The sequence below is a fragment of the Rhipicephalus sanguineus genome, chromosome 9 (genome assembly GCF_013339695.2).
Source record: "Rhipicephalus sanguineus isolate Rsan-2018 chromosome 9, BIME_Rsan_1.4, whole genome shotgun sequence".
Taxonomy (NCBI): Eukaryota; Metazoa; Arthropoda; class Arachnida; order Ixodida; family Ixodidae; genus Rhipicephalus; species Rhipicephalus sanguineus.
In genome coordinates, this window is record NC_051184.2 from 30,494,564 (window position 1) to 30,517,217 (window position 22,654).

The 22,654-nt window shown below is 46.2% G+C and overlaps 2 protein-coding genes across 8 annotated transcripts in view; both read left to right on the plus strand.

Annotated features, from left to right (window-relative positions):
- The window catches only part of LOC119404889 (caspase-2), a 70,919-nt gene extending 67,804 nt beyond the window's left edge, over positions 1 to 3,115 (plus strand). The window contains exon 12 of the mRNA XM_037671577.2: positions 1,099 to 3,115. Within this exon, the coding sequence (XP_037527505.2) occupies positions 1,099 to 1,334 (236 nt within the window). The 3' untranslated portion in view covers positions 1,335 to 3,115. The remainder of the gene's footprint in view (positions 1 to 1,098) is intronic.
- A 4,317-nt stretch (positions 3,116 to 7,432) lies between these two features.
- The window catches only part of LOC119404890 (dentin sialophosphoprotein), a 59,659-nt gene continuing 44,437 nt past the window's right edge, over positions 7,433 to 22,654 (plus strand). Inside the window, exons 1-4 of one of the 7 annotated variants that reach the window (XM_037671581.1) lie at positions 7,433 to 8,470; positions 9,830 to 10,139; positions 11,391 to 13,946; positions 14,193 to 20,410. In XM_037671581.1, coding sequence (XP_037527509.1) covers positions 11,588 to 13,946; positions 14,193 to 18,154 — 6,321 coding nt within the window. In that variant the 5' untranslated portion in view covers positions 7,433 to 8,470; positions 9,830 to 10,139; positions 11,391 to 11,587 and the 3' untranslated portion in view covers positions 18,155 to 20,410. Of the gene's footprint in view, positions 8,471 to 9,829; positions 10,140 to 11,390; positions 20,411 to 22,654 lie in introns of those variants that run through there. The other 6 variants (XR_007417506.1, XR_007417507.1, XR_007417508.1 and 3 more) reach the window with 6 other exon arrangements.

The window sequence follows — 22,654 nt, forward strand, 5'->3', positions numbered from 1 at the left end:
GAGCTATCGCTCGACAAACTTGGTTCCACTGCATTCAGTACAATTTTGTTGTAGTAGCAGAAAACTGCAGTGGGTCAAAATTGATTCATAGTCTGGTTCCACAGTTCCTGGTCATTGACTGCAATTGTCCACGGTTCCACGGTCAGTTACCCGGTTTCCTTGAAACCGGGTAATTCTTTTGGTACATAGTACCCCTGTTACACAGCACATGTGATGTCATTCACAGTGAATGTGATTAGGTGTTAAAGGGACGCTACAGAGAAAAATTATATTTCTCGTACACTGAAACCTCGATATAAGGATCACGGATATAACGAAATATCGGTTATAACGAAGTAAGTGAAGAATAGTCTTGTAAAACATAGTGTCAGGAATAAACGCTTATAACGAATTTTCGGATATAACGAAGTTATTTTCGTGTAAGTTGCAACTTCGTTATAATGAGGTTTAAGTGTATTATTAAATTACTCTTTCGTACTATTAAAATCGCCATGCTTGCTGCGAAAAGACTCATGTTAAGCGAGGAAATGTGCAGAAAGAAAAAGCGGGTGGTGACGCCACCTTGAAGGTCCCACACCAATCGCCGTGATGTCATAGATTTTGATGGCATCTGTCATGGCCTACGTGATTCCTAATCAGAACTTAACTTTTCGATAACTTTCCGACTTTCAGCACTATAGTTGAAGCAACTTGTGCAACTGTATTCTTGTTCCCAGACTCTGACTTTAAGCCCATGCCTCTTGTCGGCCACGTTTACAAATGTTCATCTGTTCTTTCTTCATTTTCAATTCCTCCGTGTTGTGTTGGTAAAGTGGTGCCATGGTGGCAAGGTGGAAATTTCACATGCGATGTTTATCCAGTAGCCATGGAAGCAAACTGTGCAGTTTCGTCAGTGGAGAATAGTAAAAAGCAAAATGCTCACTGTACTGACGACAAACATCCACACAATGGAGAGTGCCATTTTGTACAGCCGTGTAGACTAGGAACACAAGGTTGCAATGACATTGCATGTGTCATGTGAAAGGGGTATAACACTACATTATGGTGTATGTCTGTGTTTGGCTGGCTGACTACTTCTGTTCCCTACTTCTGTTGCAGGCTTCTACGCGTGGCGTAACAAAGTCAAAGGCTCCTGGTTCATCCAGGCCCTCTGCTCGGTGCTCGAAGAGCTGGCTGGCTCTGTGGACCTGCTGTCAATGCTGACAGTGGTGAACCGCCGCGTGGCATTGGAACATAAGTCGTACACGCCGAAGAACCCCCACATGTGCTGCAAGAAGCAGGTTCCCTCCTTCACCTCCACTCTGATCCGGCGGGTCTGTTTCAGGCAAAACTAGGGGTGGCTTACTCTTAGCCACACTGCCACCCTAGTCGAACATAAGCTCTTCCTATGAGGCGTTTACTATGCTCAAAGGTCATAAAGGGCCTTGAGGCACCTTCAAAAAAAAAATTTAGTGCAGAGATATTTGGAAAGGACCTAATGTGAATGTAGTTTGATATAAGTTTTGTATAGCTTGAACCTATCTTAGAAGACGTGCATTAGGTGAGTGGGACCAGTGGCATAGTTTTTATTATTGCCTTGAGTTGCTCAAACTAGATATTAAAGTACATGTAGCTGGTTGGTTGAAGGAACAATATCGAGGAAAAAAGGCTGTGGCAGTCTCTGTAAGGGGAACTGTTGTAATGTGTAAAGCATTTCATGGGATGAGGCATAGATGCAGCACAAAGCCAAGATGGCCCTTAGCCTGATGTGTTGGCTACACAAACCATTTTATACTTGCATTTAAATTGCCGATGAACACACTTTACATTGAGGCAAAAAAGAAAAATAGTACATCGTGTTCTATGGGCATGAAGTGCTACTTTGTTGTATTGAGAAATTCGTTATTTTGAATTTCATTATATAGAGGTTTAACTATATATTGTTTCCCCATGTTGTGGAAGTATTGAGGCATATATAGGGGAGATCTGTGCCAAGGAGGGTTACTCTGGTGCTGGACGCTGGCGATGAGTGAAAAAAAAAACCATCACGTGACTGTACACCTCTCCGCTCTCCCCTTCACGCCGCCTTGAGTTCCCGTTGCTTTGCACACACGCTGCACACGCGTTTTCGAGGGTTTCACGGCTCATGAGGTGTTCCAAGAAGATCCGCGTGGCTGAGCACTCCTTTCATAGCTGCAGCGTGGGGAAAGGGCAGCGTCTACTCAGCCTCGTAGGAGATGTGGAGCAGGTAATAGCCGACGACATCGTCCTGGTCTGAACGAAGGGCTTTTTGCATAACGAAATATTTGTGGCGCAACTGAGAACGAAGAAGAAAAACGAGAAAAGCCAGGATAGGGTGCCAGATCCACTACATTTGCCCCAAGAGACAGGATTGTGCCTGTTCCTAAAAAATATATCTGCTACAAACCTGTATCGCTTATGTTGGCTACCACGCATTTCCATCGGCACTGCGTAAATAGACAAAATATATCACCGCACAAAATGTGATGAGACATGTGAGACAAAATGAGACATGTGATGCACAAATAGCACATAAGTGTACACGCCTTTCGCTAGTGCATCCACTATGATATAGAATAGCAGCAGCAGCATAAATACAGGGCGGCGCGGAGTCAACTGACATGTTTCAAGTAGTGATTTTTAGAGCTCATTTCTTGGTTTGATACAATCTTTATGAAATCCATCACATAACGAACCGCCACAGTGGTCTAGTGTTTAAGGTGCTCGACTGCTGACCCGAAGGTCGCGGGATTGAAACCCGGTCGGGGCTGCCGCATTTTCGATGGAGGCGAAACTGCTAGAGGCCCGTGTACATAGATTTAGGTGCACGTTAAAGATCCCCAGGTGGTCAAAATTTCCGGAGCCCTCCACTACGGCGTCTCTCATAATCATATCGTGGTTTTGGGACGTAAAACCCCAACAGTTATTATTATTATTGTATGTTAATACAGTAATCAACAAGTATGTATTATAAGTGATGCTTGATTGAGCTAATCGAGCATAAAATTTACTGGCAGATATCAAACTGAGTTTTGAAGAACGTTTACCTGCTTTTGCTTGCGTAAACTGATCCACGTTTTTAAAGAATAATCAATCAGCATTAGTGGAAACATCCCTTATATATAAGATGGAGTCAACACCTAGTGAAAACTCAACAATGAAAAAATGTTTTTTTTTTTTTGCAAATAGAAAGAGTACAGCAGTATTATGATCACTGGATCGAGCGATCAGCATCTGGATCCAGCATCTGGATCCTTAGCCAGTTAGGTTAGAGTAATGGTTAGGTTAGAGTAAGTCCCCCACTGGGGCGACATCGCAGAATGAGGGACGTTTCACACGTGCAGTGCGAGCTTCGAAAATGCATGGGAAACAAGGGGAGTGGAGGGGTCGTACCAGGTGGCAGCAGTTCGCTTTCTCCGGTAGTGGAATGGCAAGCGCTGGCGGAGAAACTTGAGCAGGTCTCCCCTATGTTCTATCACTGCAAGTATTCAGGTGTATATTCTCTATTACTGTGTTTTCATGCAATTGCAGACATGTGATGCACGTGCTTTTTTCAAATTTACCATGGCTACAAAGTGTATTATTTTTCCGCCACACCATTGCCTGTGCCTTTTCTATGTCCTTCATTTTGTGAGTTACAACACTGCCATGTTAACGCGACCCATATGGGACAGCTTGCGCATTTTGTGACGCCCGAATTCGTGACATGACTGTCATACACTTGTTGTGAACTTGCACAGGCCTACAATTGAACTGTTTTCGCCACCTCCGTGCAACAGGCCTCAGGCCTGACTGACCACCTGACCTCGACTGTCGGATTTGTGGACCTTACCCCTGCTCACTATTAGACTTTATACACGAAGCAAATTTGCATGTGTATCTTTGATACCATCAATGCCTATGGGCAGACTTTGGAAAAAAAAGAAAAAAAGCACTGTCATGTCCATGCAGTCAGTGACGAGCCGACACATGCGCATACTTCAAATTCGGCTTATTTCGACACGAAAAGAGGACCGCTTTCTTGCGACCAGGTTGCAGCACGGTCCGAAGAGCATATCCCAGTCTATTGTTCCTCTTCTGGCTTAGTTGGGCAGCATTGGCGAGGGTGACGGTACTGTGATCACCTTTTGTGGCAGTGATTTTTGCAATAGTCTTCATTAGGTAGACATTGGCTGCAGCTGGGTTTGCAAATTTCTTTTTTTGAACTGCTTTGTGATGTGGCCTAGGTGGTGCTATGGGGTATATTCTACACTGTGCAGTTTATGAATGTCCAACATTCTTTATGTGCTCCAAAGTCACTTGTGCCATCCAGACTTTCGCCAGGCTAATTCAGCAGATGACACTGTGCCTTTAGGGGACTTTCATATGTTACTCTGATGCCTGTTTATATACAACCGGTGCATACTCCTTTTGTATGTTCAATGCATGTGCCCACTATGCAAGCCACACTGGTTGATTTCAGTGTATACTTCTTTCACTGTTGTCTCATGTCACACTGCAGGCAGTTAATTTTAAATGTTGTATGAATAAATACTGTATTTGCACAAGCTTGACTCAATCCACACAACTGTCAGCGCCATCCTCCTTCATGACTGTACAAGTGGAAAAAAGGAAGCTCATGTGCAAGTCCGGCCACAGCTGTCAACTAGTCTGAAAAACAGACAAAGCCCCTTCCATAGTAATCGCAAGTGTGTGCTTCGCAGCGAAATTCCTGGATGAAACAAGACAAGGTAAATGTATGCACAGCTTGGGGATGTCACTGCTGGAAGCTAACATTTTCTCACGCCTCTATTTCAAGTGACGTACACCAATTGATTTAAACTGCAAAAGTATGCAGGATGAAAAGGAAGACATGACAAAAAATAACTGAACTATCAACAGAAAACTGTTACTGAAAACACATACATGATAATGTACCTGTAAAAAGTATAAGTGACAAGATCTAAACATGATATCACAACTTTCTAAAAGATAAGTGCCAAAGTAGTAATCAGCCTCGAAGCTGTGGAGCAGGACAGATGGCCACTCGACACACATTTCACCTGCCTTCCTTGATCTAGTGAATCTCCACCATCTCGCTCCACCATCGGGAGTTAGACACAGATCTACAGAAGAGAGAAGCGGAGGCAAAACGCCAGCGCATCGTTGAGAGCAGCTAACAGTAGAAAGGACACTGTAGAAGATCATCACAGAACAAGATCAGATAATCACAAAAAAAAGAACAGAAAAGAGCAATAAACACAAGGGAAACACAGACGAATCGATGCTCCACAGTTCGTACAGCTTTCACTTGGGGTGGAACTGACTTTGATTTTTTTCTCCTACCAATGATTAATTCATTGTCTTCCAGCTTCCACTTGCTCAGAATCCTTTCAGGAAGCTGTAACAATGTCACAATTAATTCTTATAAGGGGAATTGATCAGTTTAGGCCCGTTTCTGTTAGATGCAACCATATTGCTAATGTGATAATAGGAAACCTACGAAAACCGGAGGGGCTTTATTTGTAGCTTTTAATAGAGGTGTAGTGTGGAATGTGGCGAAATGAAAGTCCACAAAAAAAAACTTGCCTCCGGTGGGGCTGAATGCACAACTTTCACAATGTGCATGCAAGACACTACCAGCTGTGCTACATCGATGACGGTTCCCCCGTCCACTTTCCTCGCTATTGACATGTGTGTTAACCAGCGCTGCTCGTGGCCATAGTGTTAAATGTGGAACTTTTGCTCAATGGTGTCAACTTTATCAATCGGCAGATGACCAATAAACAGTCGCATGTTACCTAAAGGCATCCAATGCACTGAAGTCGTGACCCGTGCTATAATGAATGAAGGAAGGGTAATTGATTGAAGGGCTCATTTTTGTTTGTTCGACATAAGAACGTGAAGCCAAGGAAAGCAGAAGAATGTCATTTTTAGCTGGTAATCGAAGTGTAATAAATGTGAGATATAAGGAAATGAAAAAACAACTTGCTGTCAGTGGAGGCCGAACACATGGCCTTCACATAATGTTGTACAGTCATTTGTTAAGGTAAAAGCCTTAGTGCCTCATCAAACGCTAAAATTGACCAGCAGCGTCTCACGTCAACGGCGTCAACACGAGTGACTCAAAAAGATCATCATTTGACTATGGCGTCGTATGACGTTGCAGATCACAAAAATATGTCACATTATGATGACTTCACATAACGTGATATCACATGATGACGTCGTCACATGAAATCGACGCTTGGTCAAAGGTGAGCTGATCACGGGGGCAGTGCAAAACCACGTTAGGTGCAAAAAGCTTTTGGAGGGGGCCAGGGGATTATGGTTAAGGTTCTCGGCTACTTCAGCAATTCTTTGCCATGTCTTCCTTTTCGTCTTCTGTAGTTTTGTGGTGTACTAGTTTGAAGAAAATATAGATTATAAACATGCCCAACATACCATATGCCAGTAAATGGTTGGTGTGGGAAGTGGCACTTCGTAGGTGCCGTCTCGGCTACTTCAGCAATTCTTTGCCATGTCTTCCTTTTCGTCTTCTGTAGTTTTGTGGTGTACTAGTTTGAAGAAAATATGGATTACAAACATGCCCAGCATACCATATGCCAATAAATGGTTGCTGTGGGAAGTGGCACTTCATAGGTGCCGTTACTCCCATTGTGTCTGAGCTAGGCTGGAATAAGAGCTGTCATCAACTGGAAGTCTCGAGTACTCACAGGGTTGAGTCGGATGTATCTGCAATAAGCAGGGTATCTGCATTGTGCAGAAATAAATGAACATTAGTAATTCAAGTATTAATTCAAATGAATTCAAGTAGTACACTTGTCTTCGTTAGTGGTTTTGGCTGGACATCTTTGCTCTTTGTGTCTTGCAATATATCGAATACCCCCAGTGAGGTGGAGAAAGAAGTGAGGGGACGTGGTACACGAGCGATGGGCAAGTAGAAACTGCCTGCTACAGCCTACAACCAGTAACAACAAGAGGGGAAGGGGGGGGGGGTGCGTAGGCAAATACAAATTGCATAACAGGCAGAAAGATATCCAATGTAAAAATCGAAAATTTAACATGTTTGAAAGCACAGAATTCGATGAACGGTGAGAAACGTGAGGCAAACGCAAGTTTTTAAGGGCAAATGTTTCAGATGCCATAAGATGACATGACATGATTCAATGGCAGACAGAATTAAGATTATTTTCATAATCGCGGCTCTACCAAAAACATTCCGACCTGATGAACGTTCCTTTACTAACAGCACGAAAGAATATCGCGAAAGGTGCGTTCCGAGCTCGGCATTTCAACGATGCTTTCTTCTCTTTTTTTCCCTTTCCAAGCACACAGTTTTCCAAGTAATGTAAATCTCGAAGGCTACGCTTTTTTTTACATAACGCTCCGTACTTTTAAAGTATCAAAAATCGCCATCGCTATCGGCATCATCTGAATTTTGAAGAAAAAAAAGACCAATGGCGCCGTGATGGAGCACGCTGCAACACGTACGAGCGCGTGGAACACAGCACGACCACGCAGCCGAAATCTGTTTACTTCTCAAGTTCTGTGACGGTGTCCGGGGCGCAACGCATATTCGCGAACCATACGAGACGTCGTCACCATGTCCGACGCCCCAAAGAAAGCCGCAAAGCGGCTCATCAAGTGGCGCGATAGCGCCCGCCGTCAACTGTCGACCGCCTCGTGTAGCGACGATCTCGCCAGCGCCCTGCAATTCGTTCTTCGAAACGTCGCAAAAACTTTCAGAGCCGTGCTACTTTCGTCCGACGACGATCAACTGTCCCGGGACTTGAACGACGTCTTGTGCCATGTGTCGTCTCACCTGTACCTACGTTCCCGCTCCTTGCTCGCCGATCGGAGCAGCCGTTTCGACTACTGGGCGCATCAGTGCGCTGTGCTCTCGTACCTCTTGGACTTGTCTCTCGTTCGCGACGATCCCGGCGCGTTCACCAAGATCTGCTTCGTCCTGTCGAAGAACAAGCACGCCGTTTGGGACGTCCTCGTGCAGACGTCGGCGATCTCCTCCGCGAGCGACCTGCAGTCCAAGCTGGTGGACTTGTTTCGCCGGTTCGCGGCCTACTGCCCGCGCACGTGCGCGAGCGCTGAGCTCTACTTCAAGTTCGTCGTGTGTGCCGCGTGCTTGGCGAGACGCTTGCCAGAACGCGGCTGGAAGACCGTCAAGCCAGTCGTCCCTCTCGATCGAGCCCGCGGAGTTCGACTTCGAGGCATGGTTCGCCGCGCAGCCGGCCTTGGTCGCGCTACTCCCTCGGTCCGAGGTGCCGACGTGTCGTGCCAAAGTGATCGCGCGACTGTGCAAGAGCGCGTCTGACCCGTCCGAGCTGCTGGAAAGCCTGCCGGACTTTTACGGATTCCGGTTGCGGTGGCATCAGGACGACGTGCGACGCCGCGGCGGCCGCCGAAGTCGACAGTGTTCCGAATCGCGGACGAAGAGGTTCCGGAGCGAGAACAAGACGCGAAGGTTGCCGAGGTTTGTGTCCTGTCTGAACGATTCGGCTGGAAAGCGAGTTACTGGCGTTAGCTTGATTTCATCGACCATGGCATATGAGAGATGTGGTCTCGCGGTTTAGAGTAGAGTGGACCCTTGAAGCCGTGGCACACACCCGCGCTGGGGGATTGGCCAACGACCGGGTAGTTTTCAAGAAATTGAGAATTCTCAAAGTATAAGTTAGGTTTCTCTCTTTAAGGATGAAAGAAGTAAAAATGAAACAAATTGAAAAGTATAACAATTGATTAATAGGAAAGTACAGATATAAGTAATGAAGCGGAGAATTTGAACCAGAAAATGAAGCAATTTGGAAAAGTAGAAAGGCAAGAGTGAAGATTGATATTATAACCTAGATCTCTTTGAACCTTTAAGAAATTCCTGCAAGGCATTGGCAACCTTCCCGTCACTGTATCCAAAGGACAAAGCCCCGAAAGTACATTTGGTGCATTTAAATCCAATCTAAGCAGTCTGAAAGACGGTACCTAAAGTAATCTTGCGCATGGTAGAGTATCCATTATCGCAGTTTAAATTGCACGTTAAAGGATAAAATTAGGAAAGACTCAATCATGCAGTAGGTTACTGCTTTCATTTCATGCGTTCCATACAGACAACATGAACCCTTTTTGTACGTGGACACTGAAATGTGCGAGGTCAGCTTCTCAAAGTGTTCACATTTAGTTTTGAAGGCTATGTATCCTTACAGCACCATATTATTTTATGTCGTGAGACGACAAGGGTTCTCGGTTAAGTGCTAAACATAAAAGCAACCGACTTGGGTGCCTGGCTTTAGTGACACTGTGCCACGCTTGTGAATAATCTAGATGTGTGACATCTCTCCTTCTTCAGAGCAGGGACGCATACAACTTGGGGCATTACCTTGAAGAAGATGCTAAGCAGACGCTAACGTGCAACTGATGTTTATTTGCCTCATACAGGACACGTATATAAACAAGGAAGTTGTGCACACCGTATCATGCGTAAAATGCGCGGTGTGGTCTGCAATCCAAATAAACTTTAGTTGCGAGTTAGCAATTGTCTTACAGCTTTCAGCATTGTCTTGTCCCAAGTGGCGGACATCTCTGCTCTGTAACTACGGACCAACTGTCGCAGCAACACAGCCGGCCAAAGCCCATTCGTGTGTGTAGTAGAAAACTGGATATTTAACCGTCCTGTCTTGTCTGAAAGCAGTGTTTGAATCGACCACTTTTGAAGTGCATTGTCTGTCTAGCTTTTGTAGTGTTACCTTCTGTACATGGAATTGAATGTAAGGCCGGTTGTTGCCAGCACTAGCCGTTTATTTTTGCACAGCTCCACCAGTCACAGCGTTTTCCGTTATTCCAGGTTGAGGATGAGCAGCTGCAAGCAATCCTAGATGCAACGCTGAGCCGTCTGCAGTCGAACTTCGCCACGCCCCACGCTAGTGAAGCCGAGCCCAACTCCGAGGTCATCAGTGACATCAGCAACTCTCCGCTGAACACAAGAGTATTCTTGGACAGACTTCTCCGCAACAGTGCTGGTGATACTGGTGATGGTGAACTGTTGAAGAATGCCGAATCCCCCACGAAGAAGCTCGGCAGCAGGCAACACGAATCGGTTGAAGGGGTCAACAACAGTGCAGAAAACGAAGCTGTTACGGCTGCACTGGCAAAAGGTGATGCACATTTGCACTTTGCATCTGTTAGTGCCACTTTTCTGCACGCCATTTATTAGACTTTCATGTAAAAGATTACTCTTTTCAAAAGCTTTCTTGAATAGATAATCAAGAAATCTACATTAAAAGATTACATTTGCCAAAACCTCGTAAGCTGTTCTTTTAGTCAGAAATTTGCGACAGCAAGGTCATCACAGTTGGGTTGGAATTGAAATTGCTCTAGACCAAACGGGCTTCTGACATGCAAGCACCTGAAAACTTCTTATAACTCTTTAATCGTTACACAGAGAAAGATGCGCTTCATGTGGCATGGTCTTTCTTGCATTGCGGAAGTTTAAAGGCACGTTCGCACCGAACGTGGAGCACGCAAGCGGATTTTCAAAGCGGAGAGGCAGCGAGGCCGTTTCAGACCGACCCTTTTGCCCGCTCGGCCGCGGGGATGGAGCAATCCACCAATCCACGGCAGACGTGTCGCCATCTCGCGGCACTATGCAATACTGCGCGCGCGCTTCTCGGGCCCTGATTGGCTGCGGCCAAAGCGGCCAACTTTTCCACGCGGAGAAAATCGGTCCAGGAGCGATCCTGGCAAGCGGCCGCGGGTTTTCCGCATTTTTGCAGATACCACACCTAAGCTTTTGCAAGTTTCATTACCACACCTAAGCTTTTGCAGAACAATGTTATTCCCGACAATTAACATCTCTTCGTGACACAACTCTGACAATCTTATGGTAGGTAAACCCCTGGCATTGTGTATTTGCTACTTGATGTATTGATTGTACGATCCAGAGTATTACGCATTAGTTTGAAGTACTTTCATGCTTTATTTCTTGCCACTCCGTGTTATGGCTACTGTGATGTACGTACAGCATTCAATTCAACAGCTTGTCCTCCACAATCAGTCATACTAAGCGCAGAAACTTTTACACAAGAGGCAGCAACGAACACAACGAGAGCTCTTCCGTGTTTTTTGCCATCTGTTTTTTTAAAGTTTTTGCACGTAGTATTATTGAATATATATTGAGCTCGAACCCTTATGTTGTTCTCCACAAGCTTCAATTCTGTTAGTACTATCTCTTCTTTCTCTCTTGAATATCATGGGCTTTGTGCGAATTATTAATCCACTTCTTGGGCTACACTTTGGTGTGCATTATCATATAAAAAAATCTTTAGACTGTGACTTCTCTGAAAGCATGTTTTAAAGTTGTGTTAGGGTCAAGAGTTGACATGTGCATTCTCATTTTTGCTATGCAGGTTATGAACATGCAAGTGTGGCTCAAGAAACGTCGGAAGGTGAAGGTGGAGATGGAAATTGTGCAGACGGAACACCCGCGGTGTCACATCCACGAAAGAAACGCCGGAAGCGGAAGAGGGTTCGCAAAGCTCATACCTCGAGCAAGCTGCATGGAACTGCAGAAGCTGAATGACAAGCTGACCGCATCAAAAACTGCATGAAGAGTCTGATGCTTCCGCACTCTCTACGGATGATGAAGTTCAGGAGAAGACTCGTAAGTCTTCTCGAGGAAACATGCTTCGCCAACATGTGCATGAACCTTGTTCGGTTTCAGCTGCACGAGATTCGGATACTCTGGCCATGCTTAATGGCAAGTAGGCATGGAGTGAACGGTGACCAGCGTGGAGTGAAAGTGACAGAGCATGATGTCCACAGTGACCACGAAGAAATGTTGCATGTGCACCGTGACTCCAAAACCAATGCTAAAAGGTCGTCGACAAAGGGTAGAGAGAAGCACGGTGGACACACTGATGATTCCACTGAAAGTTTCTCAAGTTCTCTGGACGATGAGGTTGTTGAGAAAGCCGTTAGACAGGCAACGTCTGACGATGCTGCCAAAGCTCCTTCGAGTGTGTCGGATGCTGAGGTTGCTGCAGAAAATGGTGGACAGAATCTGCTTGAGGATGCTGCTGTAACTCTTTCAAAATCAGATTCAGAGTCTTCTGGGCAGCCCCTTCTGCTTACGCCTGTCGAGGCTGGAGATATGGCCACTGTGATTACTATGAAGAAGGCACGTAGGAGCCGAATCGTAATTTCCTCTGAGTCCTCTGATGAAGAACACAGTGTTAAGCACTCAGCACTTGAAGCTGAGCCAGCACGAGCGGTGAAGCAGGCATGTAGGAGCAGAACTTTCATTTCCTCCGAGTTTTCTGATGAAGATCACAGTGCTGAGCGCTTGCCACTGCAAAAAGCAGAGTCTACTGATGAAGGCGGCGTTGTTGAAGACTTAGAACAAGAAGATGGGTCTTCCGACAATGAGGGTAGCGTCAAACAATCAGCACCACAAGAAGCCAAGTCTTCTGAAAAGCGCTGTGTTGAGCACTCATCTCAACAGGACCACAAGCCAGCGAGAGCTGTGAAGAAGGCACGTAAGAGCAGAACTTTCATTTCATCTGAGTCTTCTGATGAACATCACAGTGTTGAGCACTTGCCACTACATAAAGCCGAGTCTACTGATGAAGGGGGCGTTGTTGAAGACTTAGAACAAGAAGCTGAGTCTTCTGACAATGAGGGTAGCGTCAAGCAGTCAGCACCACAAGAAGCCAAGTCTTCTGAAAAGCGCTGTGTTGAGCACTCATCTCAACAGGACCACAAGCCAGCGAGAACTGTGAAGAAGGCACGTAAGAGCAGAACTTTCATTTCATCTGAGTCTTCTGATGAACATCACAGTGTTGAGCACTTGCCACTACATAAAGCAGAGTCATCTGATGAAGAGGGCATTTTTGATCACTCAGCACAAAAAGCAGAGTTTTCAGATCAAGAGTGCAGTGCTGAGAACTCAGTACAAGAAGCCGAGCCTTTGGAAAGGCAATGCATTGAGCACTCAGCACAATGGGAAGTCGAGCCAGTGAGAACTGTTAAAAAGGCACGTAGGAGCAGTGCATTAATTTCCTCCGAGTCTTCTGATGGAGATCATGGTGTTGAGCACTCGCCACTACAAAAAACCGAGTCTTCGGATGAAGAGGGCAGCGTTGAGAAATCAGCACTACAAGAACCCAAGTCTGCTGAAAAGCACTGTGTTGAACACTCAGACCAACGAGAAGACGAGCCAGTGAGAACTGTTAAGAAGGCACGTAGGAGCAGAGCATTAATTTCCTCCGAGTCTTCTGATGGAGATCATGGTGTTGAGCACTCGCCACTACGAAAAACCGAGTCTTCGGATGAAGAGGGCAGCGTTGAGAAATCAGCACTACAAGAACCCAAGTCTGCTGAAAAGCACTGTGTTGAACACTCAGACCAACGAGAAGACGAGCCAGTGAGAACTGTTAAGAAGGCACGTAGGAGCAGAGCATTAATTTCCTCCGAGTCTTCTGATGGAGATCATGGTGTTGAGTACTCGCCACTACAAACAACTGAGTCTTCCGATGAAGAGGGCAGCGTTGAGAAGTCAGCACTACAAGAACCCAAGTCTGCTGAAAAGCACTGCGTTGAACACTCAGACCAACGAGAAGACGAGCCAGTGAGAACTTTTCAGAAGGCCCGTAGGAGCAGAACACTCGTTTCCTCCGAGTCTTCTGATGAAGATCGCAGTGTTGAGCACTCACCACTACAAGAAGCCAAGTCTTCCAATGAAGAGGGCAGCGTTGATCACTCGGCACAACAGGAAGTCGAGCCAGCAAGAACTGTAAAGAAGACACGTAGGAGCAAAACTTCAATAATTTTCTCCAAGTCTTCTGTTAGAGATGACAGTGTTGAGCACTTGCCACTGCAACGAGCCGAGTGTTCCGATGAAGAGGGCAGTGTTGAGCACTCAGCACAACAGGAAGTCAAGCCAGCAAGAACTGTAAAGAAGACACGTAGGAGCAAAACTTCCTTCGAGTCTTCTGATGAAGGCGACAGTGTTGAGCACTTGCCACTAAAAAAAGCCATGTCATCTGATGAAGAGGACATTGTGGATCACTCAGTACAAAAAGCTGAGTTTTCTGATCAAAAGGGCAGTGCTGAGCGCTCAGCGCCACAGGAAGCCGAGTCTTTTGAAAAGCGCTATATTAAGCACTCTGCACAACGGGAAATCAAGCCATCAAGAACTGTTAAGAAGGCAGGTAGGAGCAAAACTGTAATTTCCTCCGAGTCTTCTGACGAAGACCACAGTGCTGAGTACTTGCCACACCAAAAATCTGAGTCTTCCAATGAAAAGGGCACTGTTCAACTCTCAGCACACGAAGACGAGTCTTCTGACGAAGAGAACGGTGTAGAGTGCTCAGCACCACAAAAAGCAGTGCCTTCTAATAGTGGGAGCAGTGTGGGACACCCAGCGCAACAAGCTAAGTCATCCGATAAGGAAGTGTGTGTGAAGCACTCAGCAACACAAGAAGAATCTTCCAATGAAAAGGGCAGTGTTGAAGACTCGGCGCTGCAAGAAGCGGAGCCTTCTGATGGAGAAGGCAGTGTTGACCACTCGACTCGGCAAGACGCTGAGTTTTCTGATAAATGCAGCGTTGAGCATCCTGCGCATCCACAACCTGGACAACCTGCAGTTTTTTCAGAAATGGCTGATGAAATCCCGTGCGGGCAGCGGTCACCGTGTGCTTTGTCACTGCTAGACATGCACCTCTCGCCTCCCGAAAGTGACAAATATAACTCTCTCTCTCCAGTGATTCAGGGCAGTCACCCGGCTGCTGAATCTGATGCTGATACCTTGGAGATACAATCTAATGATGAAGGTGTCGCTTCTTGCAGGCAACGGGCTCCTCGCCTGTCACAAGCCACAACTGTTTCGGTTTCGTCCCAGAGGCGCTCGCCGTCACCTTTTTCGAAACTCAGGGAAAGGGTGATGTCTTTTGAAGAGGATTCTGATGACGAAACAGATGCTGTGGATTTCAGAAGGAAGAAGACATCTGCAGCTTTGCCACAGTCTCCTTTTAAGCTGCCGCTTCTCAAAAAGCCTGGCACTTCTGCTCTTTGTAAGTCTGTTAAATCAAAACGTCAGGATGGACGTTGCAGCTCGGATAAAAGGAACAGCCCCAGCAAGAGCCAGCCTGCACGAAGGAGGGTGCGCTCTCGCGGTTCAGTTTCTCCACAAGTCAAACAGGTAGCAATGTCCAACAAATGGCAAGTTTCAGTGTCTGACTCCGATAGTGCAGATGCAGCTACAAGTGACATAGCCAGTGTGAGCTTAAGGAGTAGTGTCGTGGGATCGAGCAATGTGTCAGCGGCAAAGGCTAAAGATCTCAGTCCTGGCAACAAAAAGGCAAGCACTCGTCGTAACAGCCCTCGAACATCATTGCCCACGAATAAGTCCTCTAAGCTGCCAGAAGCAAACAAAACATCAGAATTGGAGAGAAATGGTGCTTCAGGATTGGACTCTGATGTATGTCAAGAGGACGAAAACAAACCACTTGTGTCTGGAAAACAAACTAGAGAAAGCCCAGCAAACGTAGAGAAGGTGGTAACGCTTAAAACTTCACTTCCAAACAGAAGAAAGGATACGCCTCGTCCACCGCCTTTGACTTCGGATCTCGCCCTTCGAGAAAAGGCAACACTGAAGTTGTCTTCCAGTCACGATTCGGATGGTGCAAGTGTCATTGTGAATAAGGAGAGCGGAAGCAGCGAGCACTCAAGGCAAAACAAGGACAGTGCCATGCAGCCGCTGGAATCTGTAGTGTCTACCCGGAGGCTAAGCGCAAGGAGTTGTGCTAGAAGACTGGTATTAGGACAGCAAAATGAAGTTAGTGACTCCAACTCTAGCAGCACTTGTATCGACGTAAATGGCCGGACTGTGCAAAGCATCGATGTAGCAAGTCTGTCAACGGGGGTGGAAAGGCAGGATGATTCAAAGAATGCAAATTTAACTCCGGAAAAGCCATGTGCTCCTGCAAAACGTTCCAGTGGGCACCTCGCTCATAGAATAGAGGCATCCACGAGACCAGGCGATTTGAGTGACAATGGAATCGAACATGACGCTCCTCGCAAGCACCCGTGTCCAAAGTCACCCACAGAAATGGCTATCTCATCTATGATCAAGCAGAAGCCTGGAATTGAGGCGGTAGGCGCAAGCACCAGCAGGACTGGACAGCTGGCTTCTGGCAGTGGGTACGGAAGTTCACCGTCACCAATTAGAGGCAAAACCCCTGCCTATGCTGTAAATGAAACGGGGCAAGCCAAGCATGGAGTTTTGACTCGGAGTGCGCGCAGGCAGTTGTCCTTTGCAATCGATAAGACCTCCCTGTCAAAAGTAGGCAGAACGACGAGGTCCTCAAGGGTCGTGGGACCCGACGTCGAGTCATGTGGCAATTCTGGGGACACAACAACGAAAAGCAGGTTACGTGAAAATATAGAACCACCACCATTGAAGGCGAGGCGAAGGGTTTTACAGGACAGCATAAATGACGGTGACTCTGTCAGCGATCTTTTGTCTACACAAGGTGAAGAGGCCATAACTGAGAAAGAGAGTGAGAATGAGAACAAGGGAGTAGGCAGTCCATCTCCAACAGTGACTAAGTGTCCAGCCATAACAGTGGGTCGCTTGCAAAGTAATGAAACAGAATCAGCAGCCACTGTTAGTGGAAGTCGAAACATGCCCAGAACTCGCTCTGTTACGGTTTCACTGAAAGGTAGGGAGGAGGTGCAGGTACCAAGCACCACGTGTGATGTTTCACATGCCAGCAAGCAGCAACTAGAAGGATCAAACACTGGCCACATTGCTGGTTCGTCAAGGTCACCATTAAGAACACCTTCCAAGCGCAGGCGAGTCGCCGAAGCTGGCGCAAATGTGACGCCACCCCTGGAAACCACGGAACGTGATTTGTCTCAAACAAATGACGGTCTTGGCGGGCTGACGCAGGTGCCCCTGTTGCGAAATGTCAACGCTTCATCCGACTCCTTGAGTTCCAACGAAGAGAAGGAATTCGTTTGTGCCATGCGACAGCGAACACAGTCATTGCGAAGGCTGCCTTCACGAAGGTGTTCCCAGCGTAATAACGAAGAGGATTTCGTCATTGATGTTGATGCAATGGTTCGTTCCTTTTCGGACTCTGACGATGGCGACCCTTCCTACGAAGTCCGTGAAACGAACCTTGACGCCAGCATCGCCCGCCTGAGAAGACTCAAGGTGCCTCTTTATGCACTGCAAGAAGAACAGTCAAGACCGCAGAGTGCTGCTTCAAGCTATAAGGTTGCAAGCACAAGCGCAAGGAGGACTGGTAGGCTCTCGCTGACTGCAATACGAGCTTCGCAGTCCGAGAACAGTGCAAGCACTCAGTCCAGCCGGTCACCTCGTTTCAGCCCAGCGCCAACTACGTCCAGTGGAATAACAGACGCACAGAGCCCCTCGTCCAACTTCTGCACATGCCAGTCGCCGTCCAGACACACGAGGAGTTTTGGCACTGGGCCGATTGGTGCAGCGATGGAAAAGCAAGCAGAACAAGATGTACAAAGTCAATTCCAAAGCAACGTCGGTGCGCCGCCAGTCCATACGGACACAGCAACATCCGCAGAAAAGACTCCAGTTCTGAGGCGATCCACACGTGTCGGTACGAAACGAGACACACCGGCATGGCCCACTCGTTCTAACCACCTGACGAGCAAGGTGCCTGCGGCAGCAAAGGGCCCGCGTCACCCGAGCAAGGACTTGGATGTTTTCACCCAAGAACAGACTTCGCGGGCCACCAAAAGGAGCAAGAACTCGAAAATGAGCCCTTTGTTGAAAACGCACACGGAGCCTTCCGACGAAAGTTTGAACGCAGCCGAACAGGAATCCGTGACGGACAAGGCGTCAAGCGCCATTTGCTCAACCTGCAATCGCTCTGTGAATTCTCCCAGCACTCAGGACAGTGGCACCATGACGGACGACAGTTACCTTCATGACGAGGACGCTTTTTCGGACTCGCCAAGGTATTCCAAACGTAGGAAGACTGCTGGCCACAGTGCGTCAGTGTCACGGCCAAAGGCTGGAGCTGCCAGGTCATCTCGCCAACACGGTGCAGCAAGTCAAGATGCAAGTGTTCCAGTGAGGCGCAGCTCCCGTACAACCGCAGGTGCATTGCGCAGACTGAGTTACTCCTGAAGCTCTGCTATGTGTGGTGGGGAAATATCGTAATGGACAATTCTATTCTGCTTGTGATGTCGTTGTTGCTTGTGGGACCTTGTTAATGGCATTCACAGTGTTCCGACAGAACTGCATTGGCATAGCTTATGTAACTGAAAGATAAGTACTGTTGAATTATGTGTCAGTAAATTTCATATCACTTAATTTTTTTAGCTGAGGGTGGCATACAGTTCATCTTTGAATGTTTCATTTAATGTTTGTTTTGCAATAGTTGTATGTGATGTAGCGTACAGTAGCAGGGCAGCTGATCTCACAGTATGGTGTTGGCTCGGCTGTGTGCTTGTGTGATTTACCAGGTTTATTATAGGTGTCATGCACTTGAAGTTCATTTGAGTATGTTGATGGAAATGTAGACAAAGCAGTAAGTGAACTCATTAATGACCTTGTCGGATTTGGCATTCTTTGTATGTAGTTATATCGTCATCTGGTTTTGAAGACTTGACAATAGCTTTAATAAAACAGCATTTATGTTCTGTGCATTGAAAGGCATCGCAAGTGCAATATTCTTGGAGAAGGCAGCATTTTTTGAGAATGATAAAAGTGTTGTGACTTTGGGGATATTATCGTCTACCACAGGTTCCCGTGGAAACTAAGTATGAGCTGTCATGGTCATTATCTTAGATAATTAAACAAGAAAGGCTTCCAGTTCATCTAAGTAATGCACACGAGGGACATAGCCAGAAATTTATTTCAGGGGAAGTGGAGTGGGAGGGGGGCATCCCACCTTTATTATGTGCGTTTGTGTGTGAATGTGTATGTATACATGCAGAATGTAAAATTTCGGGTGGGGGTGGTGATGAGATCCCCCCCCCCCTTCTGGCTTCTCTTCTGGCTACGCTAATGATGCACATGCTTACTTTTTATTTGGACTCCCTTTGCAAAGTGCTTTCTGCGGGTCTAGTGAAACAAACTGACCGCCAAGAGCAAAACTTTATATGTTGAGAACAAAGCATTTGGCTTCGGTGTAAAGGCTTATCGACATGCACTGCAAAGCACATAATTGCTGCATATACACAGTGTAGCCTTCCGTTAGCCTAAATGTGCGAGTGTGCTCACACTGTTTCAGGCAGGCAGCACATGGCTAGGCCTTGTCATCTGCTACTCAGGTGGGCACCCTACGCTTATATCAAGAACAAAAATATTTTTTCCTCAATCCGAGCATTGGCACCAGTACATATTTCTTCCTGATCAGCAGTGAATTCGAATTAAGTTCCTATGCTTCTATAGTAAACTGGAAGACTTTTTCCACTCTGTGTTTTGAGTTGTCCACCCTGTGTGATAAAATTTTGTTGGTGGCACTAGTCCTGTTTATTGCACTCGTGCATTGCACTGAATATAGTTTCACACATTTGCTGGTATGGTAAACAACCATGGGTTTTAATGTTCATGTGAACAGTCGACCACCTTATATGTGTGGCCCTGCCCAGATATGCGCAGTTACCTTTGAAAGCGAATGCGCTATCTGGGACTGCCCAGTGCACTTATTGAACAGCTGCTTAAGAAAGTGCAAAAGTCGCAGTCACCGAACAATCTCTCATTCTGTTTTTGTTTGGTTTCTGGGAAATAGGGTTAAGCAGATTCGTTTATAAGCCCTTGTGTGAGTGTTTTTGCCCAAGCGTGTGCTTTTTATGCAGATGCTCTTATGGAAATGGGTTTGCTAGAACTTGCTGGGGGAATCTATTTGTTGGGTTTCTTGTGTTATGCAAACGTTTAGATTTTTTGATGCCTTGCCATTAATATTGCCATTGTGGCACGTGACTTCATCACATTAATGGTTCATCTCCAAGTCCCTTACTATTGTTGAGGTGTCCTTGTTGACACGATGATTACATGTGCGACACATGTTTCGCAAATTTTATGTTGGCAGTATGCACTTTGTTGATGCCATATTTCGCTATCTTTCTACAGTTGTAAGAACAGATATGTTAATGTTCGTGTTTATATATGTGCTTTGTTATATGAGACTATTTGCACTTTGCTACTGGCGTGAAGCTTACTCAACACTCAGTTTCTGTGATTCTGTGTTATGTTCTGAAGTTAAAAGTTAGTTTCATGCTGCCAGACAGGGTGTGTGCATATTTTGGTGTGTCATATCTTATCATCATTCATTCTTGTTATTCATGCATCGAGTGCTGCATGATGGTTAGTCTTCTTAAATTAAAGTTTTTATGTGACGAGGTTTGCGAGAGTATAATAAAAAGCTGAACGCCACAACAATTCCTTGAAGTTTGGCTGTCTTTTATTGTCTTTTTCTAATCCCATTCTACCATTCGGGTCATGTGAACATTGAGCAAAATCAGGACATGAATTAATAAAAACTTCTGACATATATATATCAAGTTTTAGAAGAGCACGGAAAAGCTACAGGGCAGAAGTCATAGTATCACTGTGAAATCATTACATGCACGACAAGCAAAATATCACGATTCAGTTTTGAGAACAGCAGCCATCCGCTGATTCATCCTTTTAGATGATTGACATGGGCCACTTGCTGAGAGTATACCTGTCAAGAAACCTCCTGCTCTGCACCTGGCAATTGTCCGACTCATATTTAGAACCATTCTGCTACTGTCACGTTTTGATGTACGTTTGCTGTTACCAGCGGAAAGGAAATGGAAGCTCTGGCCGTACTGCGTAAACCGTGTGCAACATAACTGCAGCTGCTGCAGGCAGTGTATGCGCTTTGGTCACATGATTCACTGCTGCATCGCAATTGAATCGACAGGATTTGCACAGGCTTGCCTGTACTGCAAAACTTGAGAGATGCTGCATTGACAAAGTGAAACTTGGATGTTTGTTGCGCACCTTAAAGCTTTCAGAAAGGTTCGGGCCTATACGCTTTAGTTGAATGACTATACTTTTTTTTTCTTTTTGGCGCCGAACGCGTTTCATTCTCTTTTTGCGCCGGCGCCGCATCTATGTTGCGGGGAGCTTCGACGGCGGGGTGCGGGCCTAAGGAACTTCGCTCCTAAAGAAAAAAAGAAACTGGCGCACGGCGCAATAAATAGTTTCAAAACGTACATAGTCGTTTGCGTCCCACTTCTAAGGAGCTTCGCTCATCAGTTGTATTCGTACACGGAACAACTGCTGATTTTTAATTGAGGCATTGGGGCAGCCGAGGCGATCTTGTTCATAATAATAATAATAATAATAATAATAATAATAATAATAATAATAATAATAATAATAATAATAATAATAATATCTGGGGTCTAACGTCCCGAAACCACAATATGATTGTGAGAGACGCCGTAGTGGAGGGCTCCGGAAATTTCGCCCACCTGGGGTTCTTTGACGTGCACCTAAATCGTACACGGGCCTCAAACATTTTCGCCTCCATCGAAAATGCAGCCGCCGCGGCCCTTGTTCAGAAGGTTACTGCAGTTCCCGGAGCAGGACCTGGAACTGTGAATAGGTCAAAACTCGCCTCCAACCCCCCCCCCCCTTTTTTTTTGGCGGGCGATGGAGTCGCGGAACCCCATTTGAGAACCACTGCCCTAAGATGTCGCGCCATAGGTGTGCGCTCGGGGGGCGGCCGCCCCTCTTTATACATCGTATATGCGCTGCGTTCTGACCCATCCGTGGGAGGAGGGGGTCGGAACTAGCGAGGGGGCCACTGCTGGGACGGAGCGCTTGCGCTACACAGGCGTACAGTACCGCTGGGCATATTCCTGTTCCGTGTAATTGAACATTAAACATTCACAGAATAGGCGTAAATGTATGGTGTGCTTGTAGAGAGCGCTAAAAGAGACATCTTTTAATCTAAACTCGCCTAATATCCCGCAACTTTTAAATCAGCGAGTCTCAATTATCATCTGGCACGCTCGTATGGGCCACGGGTGTTTCGATAACCCACCACACCCTTAGCTCATAAAGGGTGTTTTAGGTAAATCATTACCACTTAGGCAAACCAAAAGGCTATTTGGTGAAAGAAAACACCCTTACACCAGGCCCATAGCCAGGGGGGGGGGGGGTGCTGTGGGTCCGCCCCCCCCCCCTCCCGAAATTTTGTTCAAGTAGGTGTTTTTACCAAAAATAAATAATGGAAATAGGCATTTTTTTAATAGTCAAGGTTTCCAGCAAGCGGGCCTCCACCCGAAAAAATTTCCTGCCTACGGGCCTGCCTTAAACCCTCATTTTTGCAAATTCCGGTTAGGCCAAGAGGTGTTTTACTTGCTGTTTAAAATCGCTTTAAGGGTGCAAGGTGGTTTATAGTGTACAGTTACTAGACTTTTAAATTCGGCAAGCCTCATTAAAGTCGTTTCAGTGGTCGCCGAGAAGAACCGATTTCTTCGTTCCCGCGTATTTATGGTAGCAGCTCTGAGGCTCAAGAAAAAAAAAAAAAAAGTCCAAGAGGTGCTAACCACGCGTTTATAAAGCGATAAAACGATGGCGCGTCTTAGCTGTTTCTTTCTTTCTTTCCTTTTCCATTTTTTTTATGTGTGGGCATAGCTCACA